The sequence below is a fragment of the Rhamphochromis sp. 'chilingali' genome (assembly GCF_963969265.1).
Source record: "Rhamphochromis sp. 'chilingali' genome assembly, chromosome: 18".
Classification (NCBI taxonomy): domain Eukaryota; kingdom Metazoa; phylum Chordata; class Actinopteri; order Cichliformes; family Cichlidae; genus Rhamphochromis; species Rhamphochromis sp. 'chilingali'.
The window spans coordinates 2,171,184-2,188,257 of NC_137945.1; the positions used below are offsets into that span (position 1 = coordinate 2,171,184).

General features: G+C 45.0%; 1 protein-coding gene across 16 annotated transcripts in view; it reads right to left on the reverse strand.

The window, feature by feature from the left end:
• unm_hu7910 (un-named hu7910) overlaps nt 1-17,074 on the reverse strand; it is a 46,241-nt gene that overhangs the window by 23,163 nt on the left and 6,004 nt on the right. For 10 of the 16 annotated variants that reach the window (XM_080865116.1, XM_080865115.1, XM_080865113.1 and 7 more), the window contains exons 4-5: nt 13,452-13,634; nt 6,677-6,745 (exon numbers count right to left, since the gene is read on the reverse strand). In XM_080865116.1, coding sequence (XP_080721242.1) covers nt 6,677-6,745; nt 13,452-13,634 — 252 coding nt within the window. Of the gene's footprint in view, nt 1-4,042; nt 4,184-6,676; nt 6,746-13,451; nt 13,635-17,074 lie in introns of all 16 variants that reach the window. The other 6 variants (XM_080865117.1, XM_080865109.1, XM_080865118.1 and 3 more) reach the window with 1 other exon arrangement.

The window sequence follows — 17,074 nt, forward strand, 5'->3', positions numbered from 1 at the left end:
GGAATCAGACCGAGATCTTAACAGGTTGTCTGCGAAGGTTCTCAGTCACCCAGGTCATCATCGTAGTCTAAGGAGCTCGGAAAGAAAAGCGTCTGGACTTCTTTAGTTTTGTTGAAGACGTTTCATGCGAGAAGCTTCTTCAGCTCTAAGAGCAGCTGGTGGAGAGTCCCAGGATTTAAGCCCTAAAGAAGTCCAGATGCTTTTCTTTCCAAGCTCTTTAGACTATCTGAACAGGTTGTTAATCAGACTTTCAGTCATGCATAAAAGACATTTACAATTCAAGTTTCCATAAATAACAGGACTATTTAAAGACACTGCTGTTAAATGAGACAACAAAAATCGATTCAGGACATCATCCTTATGTTTCACTCCCTAAAAGCAAATTATAACTGAGGTGAAGATGCTCTTATGCTTTCTTTACAACACCATATAATACGAAGGTTTGAAGTTCAAACACTTACAAGTTTAGATTTTAGAAAAATTCATATAGTAACTGTTTAATCTGTTCACCGTCCACATTTTTTGTTGATAATTGGCGAAGCCTAGATGTACGAGGCCACCGTATAGAAAAGAATTAATGCGTCTTTGATCTGATCTGCACTTTATTACTCATCACAGGTGACCTGCATCCTCTAGGTCAGTGTTTCCCAACCACTGTGCCGTGGCACATAGGTGTGCCGTGAGAAATGATTAGTTGGTGATTAGTACTCTCAGTGACCAGCGTGAGTGACAGGCAGAACAATTACATTCTCTTCCACTAGAGGGCAGTACAGCTACTGACCCAGATGAAGGCCCTAACTTGGGTAGTGGTCAGAAAAAAGCAAAAAAGGTACACTGGGGACAAACCGAGCCAATTCTGCGGCGCCTGATCCGTGGGGGGAAACGATCAGTATGCTGTTTGTGACATTTTTGCTCAGCGGTGTACAGTGTGATTTTTCTAATGTGAAATATGTGCCGTGGCTCCAAAAAGTTGGGAAACACTGCTCTAATCGTCTGCAGCTTTGAACACAACAAAGCCCAAAAAGTGATCCAAAGGTCAGAGGTGAGAGGTCAAACATAAGATGTGCACATTAGTGTTTTACAGGCAGAGAAATATAAATGTTGTTAAAATGCACAAAGTGTTAATAAGAAAAGCACACAAGCAGCGGCTGATGACCACCTGATAGCTGACGTTAGGTTAACTGAAGCCAGATTAGGTGACGATATCGGGCTATGTTGAGCCTGCTGTGCAGTGCAGGCATCAGAGGCAGCATCTGACCAATCAGAAACATGGACGTGTCTGCAGAGCGACCGACTCTCCAAACAAAGACAGAAGCAGCGTGTGTGCATCATGTATATTAATAAAGTTTATTTAAAGCCAGGAAGGGCTGTAAGCTGACAGAGTCATTATTATCACAGCTCTCGTGATGACACAGTTACAGCTAAAATGACATTAATGAATGTGAGATATTAGTGACTTAACCCTTTAAGACCTACCACAGAACCAAGTCCGCCAGAGCTTATATTATAGTTTTACATGCTGTGGAGCCATTTTTGGAAGCATTTCAAGTTGCTATACATCAATACAACAATTATAGCCCAGATTTTAATAATATGTCTGCATTAAGTGCATAGTAATTACATAAATTGTAAAAAAGTGCAATAAACTACAAAAAAATTGAAAAGCGTTTTTTGTTTTTTTAACATATATTTGTAGTTAGAGAAATTTAAGAGGCTTATCCCTGAAAACTGTAAATACAAAAAAGTTGCACAAAATAGTTTCCCACCACAGGAAATTTATTTTGAGTGTCTTCATAGTTTTATTTTTGAAAGACACCAATTTTTATATAGTGCAGGAAAAACGAAAATAAATATTATAGTGCAAATTTGCAAAAAAGCAGCATATGCATCAAAATAAACTATTTCCAGCAGTGCAATATGAGTCCTCAGCATCCCAGAAACGACACAGAAAGTCATAAAGTCAAAGGTAACTTTTAAAAACACCAGTATAGGCTCATGAGGCCCTGATGGTAAAAAAACTACATTTCTGCGAAAATGACGTCACTTCCGGTTTCGGGCAGGTCATGGAGGACATGCGATAGTTCGCACTGACGTCTATTCCAACGTAGGAAGTGTTATGAACAGCTGATCGGATCGGCAAAGCGTGTTTCTGGAATATTATGTTTTTGTTGCTGCAAGTGCTTTTTATGCAGTTTTTGCAAAGCTATATGTGGAAGGAAACTGACCGAGGACAAGCTGATGCCATAAGATGCAAGTACAACTCCTCCGGTTCCATATGCAAAACAAATTATTGCGCTAGCTCACGTGGTTGCAGAGCTACCGGGATTTAAAAATAGTTACGCAAAACAGAGCGTGCCCGCTCTGACCGGCTTTAAAGGGTTAAACCTGTGCAGAGTTTAGAAAGCTGCAATCGTGCTGATGATAAATGGGGAACAAGTAAAGAGAGAAGTCAACACATACGAGCGGTAAGTGCTCTATTTTAGGATTTCATGCTGAGCTTATAGAACAGTGACCATGTTTTTACACTTAACAATCTTTGGTCCTCTTACGATCCACGCTCTGAGTTCTGAGGGGTCGTGGCAGGACTTTGGTGAGAGGTGGTGATTTCATACTAGCTGATTATCTCAGCAATAATCTGCTGTGAAGCAGGTGAGGCCAGCAGCACAAGTTACCACAAACAGCAAACCTTCTTTATAACCCTGGAAACTCCCGAGTGACCTCACAAAAGTCCGAGTTATGTTTCTGCGCCACTGGTATGAAATGACTGCAAACTGATCAATACGTAACAACGCAGAAGCACACACCACAAATAAAAACTACTCAAACTACAGATTTCTGATCAGTTTCAGCAACGTCGCCGTAAAGATTTTAAAACTGACCTGAATGAAACCACGTGATGGACGCTCACATCACACCCCTGCTTTTTGTTACCGTGTGCAGAGAAAATAATCACAACAGCTTATGGGCTCACATACATTACGCACTAATGTGTTTGTGCAGTAAGTCCAGCACTTTACGATAAAATAAGTCATAAAAGGCAAACATTTATGCTGCGTACAAAGATGAGAACATAAAGGTGAATAAAGAGGATAAACGCCCTCTGTGACATCAAAGATCGTGTCCTTGAGTTTGTATAAAACTGACCTGTGACGACAGACATTTAAGGATAACTGATTTTATATAACACTTAGACCAAAAATGTAAACATTAATTAACAAATTAAATGACTAATATGTTGAATATTTCACTGGTAACTGCATCATAAATTATACAGAAATGAATAAAGGTGTTTATAGTTTCAGAAAACGTGACAATAATTACTTTCCCTTTTGAATAAATTTAGTCTGAATTTTTCTATTGAATTATTTTTTATTTGTTTCCCTTTGACTGGTTGTCAGTGGTGTCTTGTAGTATTTTATTTCTGTATTGTGAATTATTTACTGGCTTGTTTACTTTGTTATCCTGGCACTTTCGACCCTCCGTACGGTACAGCTACAGCACCAAAGCTCTCGCTTTGTTCGCGGTCGGTCGCTTACGTCTTCTGTCTGTTTAAAAATGTTATCATGAATGAGAGCGGAGGTAACAGCTGGGTTAAATTCAAACTCGTTATCGTCCCTAAAAATGAATTTCCTTCAGTTTTCCTCCAGTTGCCACTAGCACCTGCTTTACCGTTTGACCTCTGACCTCGCAGGACATTTTTATCTGATGGAGAAGATCTGTTAATGTCAAACAAACGAATCCCGTAGATCGATCGTTATTTGGAATCCCTTCAGCCTTCAGCTCTTCCTGCTTGTGGTGTTTCGGATTTATTAAATTAAAACTCGGACCAGTCTGCCCTGTTTGGCCTCCTCCAATCATACTGGGTTACAGCACATCCCAGTCTGGTCGGGACCAGGCAGCCTCCCTACCGCCTGTGTCTCTGCTTCCTATTGGTTCTGGAGGTCCAGTATGACCCCTTTAACCTCCCCGTCATCCGAGGAGGCTGTCCCGCCCTCCTCCTCCTCCTCCATCATCTCAGAGGCCGCCGCTTCCTCCTCCTCACCTGGCTCTAAGGGCGAGGACACTACGTCATAAAGGAAGGTGAAGAAGCCATAGATCCAATCAGAGCCCTCCTCAGCTAAAATATTAAGAACCTCCTCGAGCGACTCGGCATTCGCACTACCGCTGCCATCTTTGGTCAGGCCTGACGGAAGAGAGAGGAAGAGAAGAAAAGGGATGGGTGGAAGTGCAGAGGGGTCAAAGGAGGAAATTATAAAGGAAAAGAAGTGGAAATGATGCGATGGAGGGAGGATGGACGGGGGGAGTAAACTGGAACAAAAAAGTGTGGTAAAATAAATAAATACAGGGTGATGAGACGGGACAAGAGAAAGATAGTGAGTTAAAGATGAATTATAGACATTTAATAAAGATTTTACTTCCTGTCTCAACCACGTCAGATGACCTCTGACACGACGTCCGCTCAATAAAAACGAACAGAGGCGGCCACGTTCCTGCTAAGACTACTTCAAACACGACATCTATAACACAGCTTCCCATTAAGACTTCATACTGCCAGCGGATGCCATCAACACTCTGTTGTTATTTACAGGAGGTTGCAATACTTGCCTGGCCCTATCAAAACACAGACTCAATACATTTCTTATTTCCGGTCATTTATCACCTGTTCAAACTCTGGATGTTTATTTTTAACAAAGTTTCAAACAATGAGTTGGCAGATTGATCTAAACACTCAGGTTCAAGCTGTTTTTTCTATTCTTAGATCTGTGTGATGTCACAAGGAGGGTTTTACCTGATATGGTCATTTCACACAAGCCCCACCCACATTGCTTAAAGGAAGCAGATACTATGGCTCAGATCAGACATAAGATGAACTGATGGGGTTGCCCACAGCCCAGACAAAGAAGGATTATTCTAAACTGGGAATCATGCAAAGCTGCCGTGGTAGAGTCTGAAAACACCACCTCCTGTTTGCACTCTCGGTTACTGTCTTCAGTTTACTGGCAACAAAACCTAAAAAAGTAAAAGCTCTCGGCCTCATAAATAATAAGATCATCTTTGAAGTGAAAGACAGAGCAGAAAACTGATCTTTGAGATACATAAACAGGTTTCAAATGAAAACTTCCGCTTTTGTTGAAGGTAATGACAGTTGTTGAGAAACTCAAAGAAAAGTGTCCAAAAAAAAAAAAAGCTTCAAATCATGGAAACAGAAAACGATGCCTGCAGCAGATCCATTTCTACCTGAAGATCAGAGGCGGGCTGTGCTGTGGTTGGTTTAAACACTCGTTTTCAAACTGGAGACAGCTGCGTAATGAAGCCGCTCTAGTAGCCACAAATGTTCACAATCCTGTCGAGGTTTTGTAAAAGCAGCGTAACACTAAGTGCTAAATCTGAACCAGTGAAATAATGAACGGTGTTTAAGGCCCGTCTGAGACCTCAACACACTAAATTTAAGTAGAAGTGAGGGAACATGGTCTGGTTTTCTAGTTCTACTTAGGTATGGAAATATTCAACAGTGTCCCTTCAGCACTCTGATCATTGATGTTCTCTGTTTATTGTGCAGGATTTGTGAAACTCCTTGGCTTTACAGAACGTTTATCCTTCCATCCATTTTCTCCGTATGTTGTTCGAGGTCATGGTGGCAGCGAGCTGAGCCTCCCTTTCCTTGACCTCTCCTTGGACACACCCTTCAGCGGTCCCAAGCCCTCTGAGACACATAATCTCTCCAGTGCGCCCCGTGGTCTCCACCCAGTAAGACTTGAGCGAACCACCCAATCTTAGAAGTGTCCAGCAGCAGCAGCTCGAGCCAGAGCGTCTACCGAACGACCCTCTGTCTCAGAGAAAGGCTGAAGGGCTGCTGTGCCAGCTTTCTGTGGCTTAGGGATTCGTAATAATATGCATATGTAATGTATAACTTAACCATGAAAGAGGAAGTAGAACTATGACAACGTACCAAAAGGCCAATTCTTATAACATCCAGATGTTCAGCTGATGTCTGTTTACTAATTACTTGAAGAAGCTTGACCATGACGTCCTGCTCTCATGTGGGAAAAGCCTACCTCACTTTCTCTTCATGCTGGAGATCCAACCCTTACTGACTGTCTCATTTTTTCCCAACCAACCAGCCGACAATCAAAACTTTGCGCCGCGTAACTACACCCTGAAACATGACAACACGCCTGCTGTGTCTCACGACCGTTTCAGACCTTCCTCTCTTGATTTATAAATTCATACTTGACAGATTTTAGCAACGACCTGCAGGGACACTGATACAGTAGATCAGGCACTTCTCTGTGCCAGCGATGGACATTTAAACTGTCAGAACCCTGAGCTGCAGCTCATTTTCATTTATTTTTATTGCAGTTCTGCAGTCGTCTTTATATTTGCATGCTTCCCCTGTTTCACAGCACCGTCTGATCTCAGGGTTTTTTCCTCCATTAGCAATGGACTCGTGGCCCACACACTTTCATCTCTGAGCATCTCGTCTGCGTTTGCAGTCACGCTGCTGACTCTGTGTTAAACCTGAGCTTTGTGGCTTCCTGTGATGCTTCAGCTGGTTTTAAGCTCAGTTTATGTTCGACGGGTTAATCTCTGAATCCGAGGCACTGTCACACGTCTGTAAACCACATCAGGCAGGCAGAAAAGCGGGCAGCAAACAGCAAAATTAAAGCAGACTTGCCAAGCAGAACTTTGGCGTCCTCCACGTCAAAGTCTCCGTCTCCGTCTGTGTCGTAGGCCGTCAGTTTACCTGGAGGAGGAAGAGGAGATGAAGTTCAACCAACAAATTCTGAAAAACACGAAAATGTTTGTGCATGCAGCTACCAGAGTCAACTGCAACACTTTAAAGTTCTCTGTGTCTCATATTTTCTATGTGCCGCTCGTCTTGGATCGTACTGAATAAAACTTTAAGCCCTTGTTGTAAATTTTGGTTATTCTAAGAGTCGGATTCAAAGCGCCAGAAAAAAAAGAAAGAAAGGAAAAATGCTGGTCTCTGTGCTGGCATCACGGTGGCTACATCTGTGTCCATCCATGGTTTGCATTCACCAGTTTTGTTAAGATGGTATCAGTTCTCTATTTGGTGCCATTAAACCACAGCAGAGGAAGAAAATGTAATGAGAGGATGTTACTACAAGAGCTCAGGTGGTGAAAAAGGACAAAGGAAAATGTAACAAAGTGTGTTTTTGATGTTTTTCATCTCTCTGCAGCATGTTATAAATAATTAGTTCTTTATGGTTTAGCTGCACATTAGTGAATCAGGCCTTCGGTCTTGTTTCGGTCATTTTCTGTCTGATGCCGTCACAGGGCCGGCTTCAGAGTCACAGCAGTGGTAAATGAAGCTCTGACCATGTGACAGAAACAGACTAAAAGCATCCTCTCTGGGTGCAGCTTCACTGCTGCTCTATCAAATAAAGGCAAAAATAGTCACAAAAATAAAAGCATGCATCAGTCTGTTAAAGTGCACAGAGGAAGTGTCTCTGTTAAAAGAGGAAGGATGTGGTGATGAGGAGAATTCTGTCTGTTATAAGCAGCAGCCCCACCGATCAGACCCCGACTCAAACCACAAATCGAAAGCATTTCAAATGCTGCTGTTTAGTTTTGTGGACCTCTCAGTTAGCCGGACCACCAAAACCTATAAAACAGTAAAATATAAAACGAGCACCTTTAGTCCCATCATATTAAATATTAAAGAGAAGGCAGACATCTCTACAGCTGCCAGCTCAGAGACCAGGCCACAGGCAGGAGCTTACCAGGCGGTAGGCCGATCTCTTAACCTTTTAACTTTCTATTTCATTTTCATAAAACCTGTCCATACTGAGTTAATAAAGGCTCTATTTCCATTCCCTCCTGATGCCCCGTGACAGTAAACGAGGTAGACATGTCTCCTCGCAGGACAAGATAAGATTTGAGCAGAGACACTCAGATCTATGAGAGAAGTGAACGAAACAGAGAGGAAGTCATGCAGGTAACTACGGCTCTGCCAGTTCCTGGATAACAGCTGCTCACCTGGAGTGTTTGCTATGGATGCTGGCTGCCACGTGGTAACCAACAGCGTACACGCGCAGGCGGCCTACACTCAGACATGCGGCTGTGTTTACAGCACAAGGAGACACAAGGTGACCACCTCGTTTACCACCACTGAAAGTCACCCGGGAATTCACAGAACCGTAGTTACCAATGCAACTTCCCTTACATTAACTCTCTGTACAATCTGGCAGAGCTCTGCCTCTAATCAAACTCTCTTCATCATCTTGGACACAACTTCACAGCTGCTGTTTGTTCACATTCTGTCGAAGGTTCATTTTAAACTATTTTAAAAGCAGAAACGTGATTCTTCCACCTGCAGCTTGCAGTCACAGTGGGCTCTGATGGAATCAGGGTGTAATACGATGGATGGGGATGTGTAGTTATGGCGGGTTAAATGTTGAGACTGTACCTTGTAAAACTTCAGAAAAGTTCATACGAAACTCCTTAGCTCTGGCTGCGTGCAGAGATAACACAGAGAGAAGAGGAAGAAGAGGAGGGAGGAAGAAGAGGCCACAGGAGGTTAAAGCATTGCAGAGTCACTGTTTAGATCAGCACAGTCATTACAAACAGTTTATGGCTCTGCTTTACAGTGAAACACCTCCAGCAAAGTGAGAGGCTTTTATTGTGAAGGGCCGGGGTGTAAACATATGCACCGTTTACACAGCAGATAAAGACTTTATTACACAGATCCCGCTGCACAGAGGAGATATCAGCCTGTAAGGCTCCACCAGTCACTCTGCTTTCAGTTTCCTTCTTGTCCGAGCAGATTGTGAAGTCAGAGACACTTTGCCTCACAGACATTAAACAACCTTTTCTGCTACAATCTTCTCTTATTTACAAAATGCAGTTTGGTTCATTTAGACAGCAGCAGACTTGTTTTTGTCCCCGACCATGTTTTAAACCGGTCTGCTCAGTGAGTCACGTTATTGAACGATGGTTATCAGCATTAGAAAAAACAAACCTTCCAGGACACACACACACACACACACAGACACACACACAGACACACACACACAGACACACACAGACACACACACACACACACACAGACACACACACAGACACACACACACACACACACACACAGACACAGACACACACACACACACACAGACACACACAGACACACACACACACACACAGACACACACAGACACACACACACACACACAGACACACACACAGACACACACACACACACACAGACACACACAGACACAGACACACACACAGACACACACACAGACACACACACACACACACACACACAGACACAGACACACACACACACACACAGACACACACAGACACACACACACACACACAGACACACACACACACACACACACACACACACACACACAGACACACACACACACACACACAGACACACACACAGACACACACACACACACACACACACAGACACAGACACACACACACACACACACACACGTTGCGTGCTAGCTGCAAAAACAAGTACAACCACAAATTCTGTGACTCTGCCCACAAAAAGCAAAAAACAGCAGCTGTCCCCAATAAAGTTGTTTGTGCACTTTCCACCACTTCCAGCACACCTGACTGATTCAGTGAGTCTCTGTGCTTCTATTCAAACTGTCAGAATTGTTGACCCATCAACCTGAATCCAATTTGGGGACAAAGGTAAACGTGGCAGAGAGGTGAGGTGGCGAGCAAAGTGCTAGCGTGGCCAGCTCATTTAGAAACATATATTTTCTTGTAGCTGGCTGTCGGTCACTAGCATAAAATCCCAAACTCAGTTGCCTAGTTAACCCTCTAATGTATTTAATGCACCCTCAGAAGCAGTGTTGGGACTAACGCGTTATTAAGTAACGCGTCACAGCAACTACGTTATTATTGGTAACGAGCACGGTAACTAGTTATTATGCCAAAGTCAGGAACGCGTTACTCGTTACTGGGATAACTGGGCTGGTTATTCGTTACTTCGTGTGGTGGCTGTGGCGGAGCTTCCACAGATTCAATAACATTAGCACGTGGTGGAGGCCAGCAGGTGGATGAGGGAAAGGGGAGGCTGGAGGAGGAGAGACCAGAGGCGGCCGCTGGTCCGAGTGTGAACTGAACTTCAGGTAAGAAGTTCTGACCTGCAGTCTCTCTGGGTCAGATATGAACCAAGTTTAGGTGGAGTTTATTTTCGCTATTCTGACTTTTCCGTACTGCGTGCTAGCTAGCATGACGGAGTTTCTATACAGCTGGGTGGTGCTATGTTACTGATGTTGAACTTTATTTTATTCATAAGGTTAATTAAAACAGAATCGTCTGGTATTCAGATAAAATATTACGCGTTTCTTATTGAGGTGAAAAGGAACATTTTGTCCCAAACTTCAGCTACAATGAAAAAGACACAAAGCTGGAGTTATTCTGTGTCTTTGCTGCACAGCTGTCTCTTCTTCTCTCATTCTCTCCCCCCCCTCTCCTGTTTCTACTTCAATCATGAAACTGATCAATGATCAGCTGATCGTCTCTCGTTTGTTGATCGCCCACTTTGCGCCAGAAAGAGGAAACCAGCAATGTCGCGCTAAACAGCAGCAGCACGTTTAAGCTTGATCAGCTGTTGTTAGAATTTATTTAATATTCATTTCTAGTATCAGAAACACACTTTCCTTTACAGAAACACTGAATCAGCCATCGGTTTAGCGCAGTGGGTGAGCAGGCGACCATATGCCATACAGCCGTCCCGGGTTTGAGTCCGGCCTGCAGCTCCTTCTCTGCATCTGTCTGAAGAAACTAAAAAGCAGAAACCCTGACAGGATTCTGCCGTCTGCATGTCTGCACGCTGTGCAGCTGACGCCATGACGTGATCCAAACAGCTGTACAGAAGCAGAGTCAACCAACGGCGCTCACGTCTCAGTTAGCCTGTCTCACTGTGGTTATCATTTCCATACAATGAAAGCTCGTAACTGAGAGCTGAACAGGAAGTTGCTCACAGCTGTGGCCGATGTGTGTGCACAATGGAGTCATGATGTCTACAGATACAAGGTCGTTTATCAGTCTGAGGAGGGAAGTTTGAGATGAGGATCAGTTTGTAATGTGACACAGCAGAGTCGCCGTTTTCGCTGTTGTTACTTTTCACTTAAAAAAGCGCATTTTCCCACAAAGAACTGGAACCAGGGTCTTGAGATCAGTCCGCTGTGGCGTTGTCACGCATCCTTGTTGCTTTCAGGTGTGCGAGTCACGACAGGTGGCAGCCGTCTCCTGGTTTCAGCGTTTCCTGTGCAGATTTTATGGACGGCGTTCTTTAACCTGGAAGCTTAACCCTCCAGTCTTATTTTGAGACTGATAGCTCAGGACTGCTTTGCAGAAATTGTGACTCGACGATGAACTGATCAGAACCGCGTGATCAAACAGCAAAGTTGGCGTGACTAAAAAACAGTCAGAGCCCAAGAAACAAAACCAAAAACATCCCCCAAAACTACTTTACTGACCCTAACTGCAGTCACGAGCTCAAAAACAGAAGAGGAACTGGTGGCTGTATTTCACATTCAGTCATTTTGAAACTGTAGTGATTGTAAGACGTGACCAAAAGTCTAGCGAGCACACATTTCAGCAAACTTCCCTCTGGCTCTTTGACGTTTATCTTGGGTCCGTTTTCTCCGGAGGTCGTCCAAAGCTCCAACCTGGCCTCGGATGGCTTTTTGTATGCCAGGATGAAAGCTGTTAATAACCCAACCGACCACAGACCACAGCAAACGTGTATTTCCAGGCCACAAGCTCACTTCCTCCCGCTTGTCTCGCTCCTTTTGGTACACACACCAAAAAGCATCACTGCTTTAAGCTGCAGACACTCAGAGCTCCCCACAATCGGCTAACGGCACATTGAAACCATTCAATCACAGCACGCATGTGTGGAATACATTTGTGCACACAGATCAAAACGCTACTGTACTTTTGAAACGCTGTGTTTGTTCACGTCTGACTGAGAGGAAGGCGCTGTGAAAACTCGGCATCAAACCACATGAAGAAGTCACCGGGTTCCTGTACAAAAACCACTACTTTGACATTGTGTTTCAGTGTGTGTGAAGGCTGGAGACCCAGACAGAAATGCTGCTGAGAACCAAACCAAATAGGCCAACAGATGCACGTCTCCTTCTCTGCACACGGCGGGACTCCACAAACGTTCTCACGCTGCTCTCACGTTGGAGGCGAACCCGAAGGAAGAGAAAGACTGCCAAGGATCGTCGTCTTGTAACATTTAGATGTAACCGTGACATGATCCACTGTGGAGAGCCCACAGCTGAGAATAAACCCGATCAGTGGACAGCACTGTGATTGGTCAGGTAACTCTGCGTCAGGATAAATGATGGTCCAGGGTCAGTAAAGACATGTTGGGTCGTCTGTACCGACCACAGTTAAATTACTTAACTCGTAAATATTTTTTTATAGTTTGGGAGCAAATTTGTGAAAACTTATGAAGCAACAGCGACGAGGTGGTGCTGCAGCTCAGCAAAGAGGCGGGAAAGTGAAAGATCAGACAAAAGACAAGGTGTTTATCAAGCTGACATCAAAACTTTCAGTAAGTCTGTTATCAAAGCATCGGATCGAGAAGAACAGGAGTGGTCTGAAACGCAGAGCCTGAAGATGGCAGGAGGCCGTCTTTCACGCGCAGGAAACTGATCTGAGAGCTGCTTTAGCGCTCTGGAGTGATCAGGTGACCCATCGACGGTGGCCTGGGTTTGAGTCCGCCCTGGGTCATTCACTGGGTGCCTACAAACTGAAAAGCCAGCTTTCTCATGATCACAGAATCTGCTTCCTCATTGTCATCTTTAGAAGCATCACGACATCATCGTGTCGACAAAGCGTTTTGGAATTTTGTGTTGTTTTATCAGAAACGGTGTGTAAACAAAGACGATCTCATTTTATGTGAACTTCCTCTTCCTCCTCTTTGTGGATATTAAACTGTAACAGCCGGGAAACGGCCACACTAGTTGGACCGTCTGAACCTCCAGGCGCTGCCTCAGTTCGATGTTTGAACAGATTATCACACATCCCACTTTCACTGCATGTGACCAGCGTGCAGTGCTGTTACTAAACACGGCCTGCTGCTTGGTGAGATGTTTGCTGACTGAAGCAACGTGTGGGGCCCCCACACGTTGAGCAATTCACCCGAGCTCACTTTTATAATCACAGGATAATCTGCATGTCATCTTCATTCAGGAGGAAGATTAAGATGAGGTTTATGAAATGCTGAATGTCTGCTTTACTTCTGCAAAACAACCACATCGACGCATGTTAGCCACTTCTCTCTTCTGCCAGAAAACAATCCCTCACTGCTTTTAGCTGTTCAAAGTCTGCACCCCTTCAAAATAAAAGCTTCAGGAAATTGGGCACTGAATCAATCATGCGTCTGCTTCCATTAAATTACACCATGTTATCACGCCCGCCCTCCAACTCACCGATCACGGTGTCGTAGTCCACGATGTCGAAGTAGACCACGGCCACAGAGCTCCAGACTCCCAGCAGACCCAGGACCACAAACCAGGTGAACACGGAGTACTTTGGGCCTCCACCTGCATCTCCTCCGCCTCCTCCCTCTGTCCTCTTTCCATTTTTGCTCTCCACCGGCACCGTCTTCCCCTCTGCAGGTGTGAAAAGCTGATGTTAATACCAAAGCCAGTTTGAGTAACATTTATTTCTTCTTTGAACGTGTCAACTGAGGCACGATCGCGCCTGCTGCCAGATTTAGATCAGCAGTTAACGTGCTGATAGCAACAAACTCGGTGTCACCCACAGACAGACAAGATCACACAGCACAGAGCTTTGTTGTTGAAGAATGAAGTGAAATCTGAGCATCGGGGCCACGTCTTTATTTCAAACTGTCGCAGAGAGGACGACAGCGCGCAGGTTCAAATCTGCACCACTGAAAATAAAAATGTTCTCGTGCAATAAGTTTTGTGTATTTCACAAAATGTATGCAAACTTTCATCGTCACAGCACGAGCTGGAGAACAACGCTGGTGCTGATTGATCGCCAAACAAAATGCAATGACTGGAGCAGGCGTCAAACCTGACGGCAGCTTTATCGTGTGGACGTGTCCTGCACTCCTGAGGTTACGAGGCTCAAAAACACTGAAAACATTTATTTATGAAATTAAAAAAGCAAAACAAAACTTAAACAGCAAACAGAGAAAAATATTTTTTTATTTACAAAACGACCAGAAAATAAGGAACATGCACACACATGTGCACCAGTATCTGTGCACCAGTCTTGCTCACCTGCACAGGTAATCAAGCATATTAATGTGTTATGACATCAGCAAACAGCAGCAGGCTGAAGCTGGGCGATCAGATTTAAGCCCTCTTTAGTGACTAAGGTTCAGACTTAGTGGACTGAGGCGTCATGTTTCCAGCTGGTTTTCCTCAGGACAGATTTGGCACATTGTCGTACTATTTTAAGTGCTTTGGGAAAACAAGGAGACCGAGTGGGAGAGCGAGACAGGAAGTACAGGCGGAGAGCGCTATGACGTGATTAAACTGTAGGACGGAGTGTCGGCTGAAGGAAAACTTCTGGTGAAAGTCTGAACGTCCAGGAAAAACAAAGAGGGAACAGAGAGAGGGGCAACATGGCTCCACAAAGGACAACCCGACCCAGGAATAGAGCGAGAGACACCGAGTCAATATGACCCCGACAGAGAGAGAGATGACAACAGCTGTTTCAGGACTGAACAGGCTGCAGATAAAGAACAGCTGTCTGCTTTTGCACTGCGTGAAAATGTCACTAAGAGCACTCCTGAAATAGCCCGAGGCTGCGTTCAACACGTGTGCGGTTAAAACACCTCAAGTGTCTCTAAAAGCACTAAAGACTGTAGAAAGCAGCACGTAATGACAGCAGTGATGGAAAAAGCATCACCTCGGTCCTGATGTGGCTGATAAACACCCGGCAGTGTTTGTGGGTCACAGCTAAGGTGCTGTGAGTTTCACCTGGTTCAGACACCAGGACGAAGAACTAGCTTTAGAGTTTAAAGAGCAAAGGTTACGGTTATCTAAGGCTGCGTCCACACTGAGGCTGCGTCCACACTGAGGCTGCGTCCACACTGAGGCTACGTCCACACTGAGGCTACGTCCACACTGAGGCTGCGTCCACACTGAGGCTACGTCCACACTGAGGCTACGTCCACACTGAGGCTACCTCCACACTAAGGCTACGTCCACACTGAGGCTACGTCCGCACTGAGGCTACGTCCGCACTGAGGCTACGTCCGCACTAAGGCTGCGTCCGCACTGAGGCTACGTCCACACTAAGGCTACATCCACACTGAGGCTACGTCCACACTGAGGTTACGTCCACACTGAGGTTACGTCCACACTGAGGCTACCTCCACACTAAGGCTACGTCCACACTGAGGCTACGTCCACACTGAGGTTACGTCCACACTGAGGTTACGTCCACACTAAGGCTACGTCCACACTGAGGCTACGTCCGCACTGAGGCTACGTCCACACTAAGGCTATGTCCACACTGAGGTTACGTCCACACTGAGGTTACGTCCACACTGAGGCTACGTCCACACTGAGGCTACGTCCACACTGAGGTTACGTCCACACTAAGGCTACGTCCACACTAAGGTTACGTCCACACTGAGGTTACGTCCACACTGAGGCTACGTCCACACTAAGGTTACGTCCACACTGAGGCTACGTCCACACGAATACGCTTTGGTTTGAAAACGCATCTTTTTGGCCTCCCGTCCACACTGAGACGCCGTTTGCAGAAACCTTTGGAAACGTTCTCCAAAGCGGACACATTTGAAAACCCAGTTTTCGCATTGCGGTGTGGACAGCGAACCCCGAGCCTTTTCAAAAACGATGACACATTTTAGTCATGTGATGCAGTCATGTGACCAATGAAACTAAGATAGCGGAGGGCGTTATACAGCAGGTGTTTGACAGCCTTATTAAAGATTAATATCAGTCTGTAGATGCTCCAGAGAGCTTTTCCTCAAATTCTTTCATTCTCACTCGCTTTTGCAACTTTGTACTTTTGTGTTACTCGCAGCAACAACTCCACCTCATTGTGAGTCCGTTTAAATAACTCGGTGCTTTCCCTCGACATTCTGACGCGACGTTACAAAGAGCCGGAAACTAATAAACGGCAGACAGAAATGAAGCTTCTTGTGTTTCACGCATGTGCAGGACTGGACCGTAAGCGCTTCAGTTGTTTCAATGTGGACGCACAACTCTGTGAAAACGACTGAAAGCGCCAGTGTGGACGCGGAGCGCTTTCAGACATTTTCAAACTTATCCGGGCGAGTGTGGACGGAGCCAAAGTCATCGAAGCAGCCACGGCGCCCCCAGTGGGACACCCTGCTGCGGGTTCAAGTAAATGATTGCTGGTTCAATTCCAGCCGGAGACACAAACCCCCTTTGTGTAACCAAGCACTGCTACAGCACAGCAAACAGCAGCTTCCTGTATCCAAGTAAGGCATGGACATTTACTCACGACCCTCACACACCTCTCTCAGGGTGGGAACGTGGACTTTACAGCCCAGTAAACCCAGTAAATCGTCTTCATCACTGCTGACCTGATGTCCCACAAACCCGAGAAACTCAAGCAAACTTTGGTCACTTTGGGTTTCAAGTACTTTGTCTGAGTTACTGGGAATTTACACTTTGGATGGAAATTCAATCCACAGCTGCGCAGCGACCTCCCACCCTGCACCGTAACCTTCATCAAAGTGTAACTGAAAATCAGGGCGATGCAACAACTGCGATTGTACGATTCCTATAAAAACATTATCACTGTACCTGCTGGAAGCCTACAGAGAAACAGCGTTGCTCCGGTGAAAAGTCTGCTTAAACCTAAACCTGATGTTAAAAGATTTTGGATTAGACACAATGACGTGTAATCTGAATACCGACGCCAACAAACTGATGCCGAGACACATTCGCTTCACACCAAAATCACCACAAGCCTTCACAGCATCACCAGGGTTCATCTTGGCAGCTTTTATTGTGAAAAGCTGCCACAGGATGTAGCCGAGTTTGTGTTAAAAGCATGCTGCATACCATACGAGGTGAAA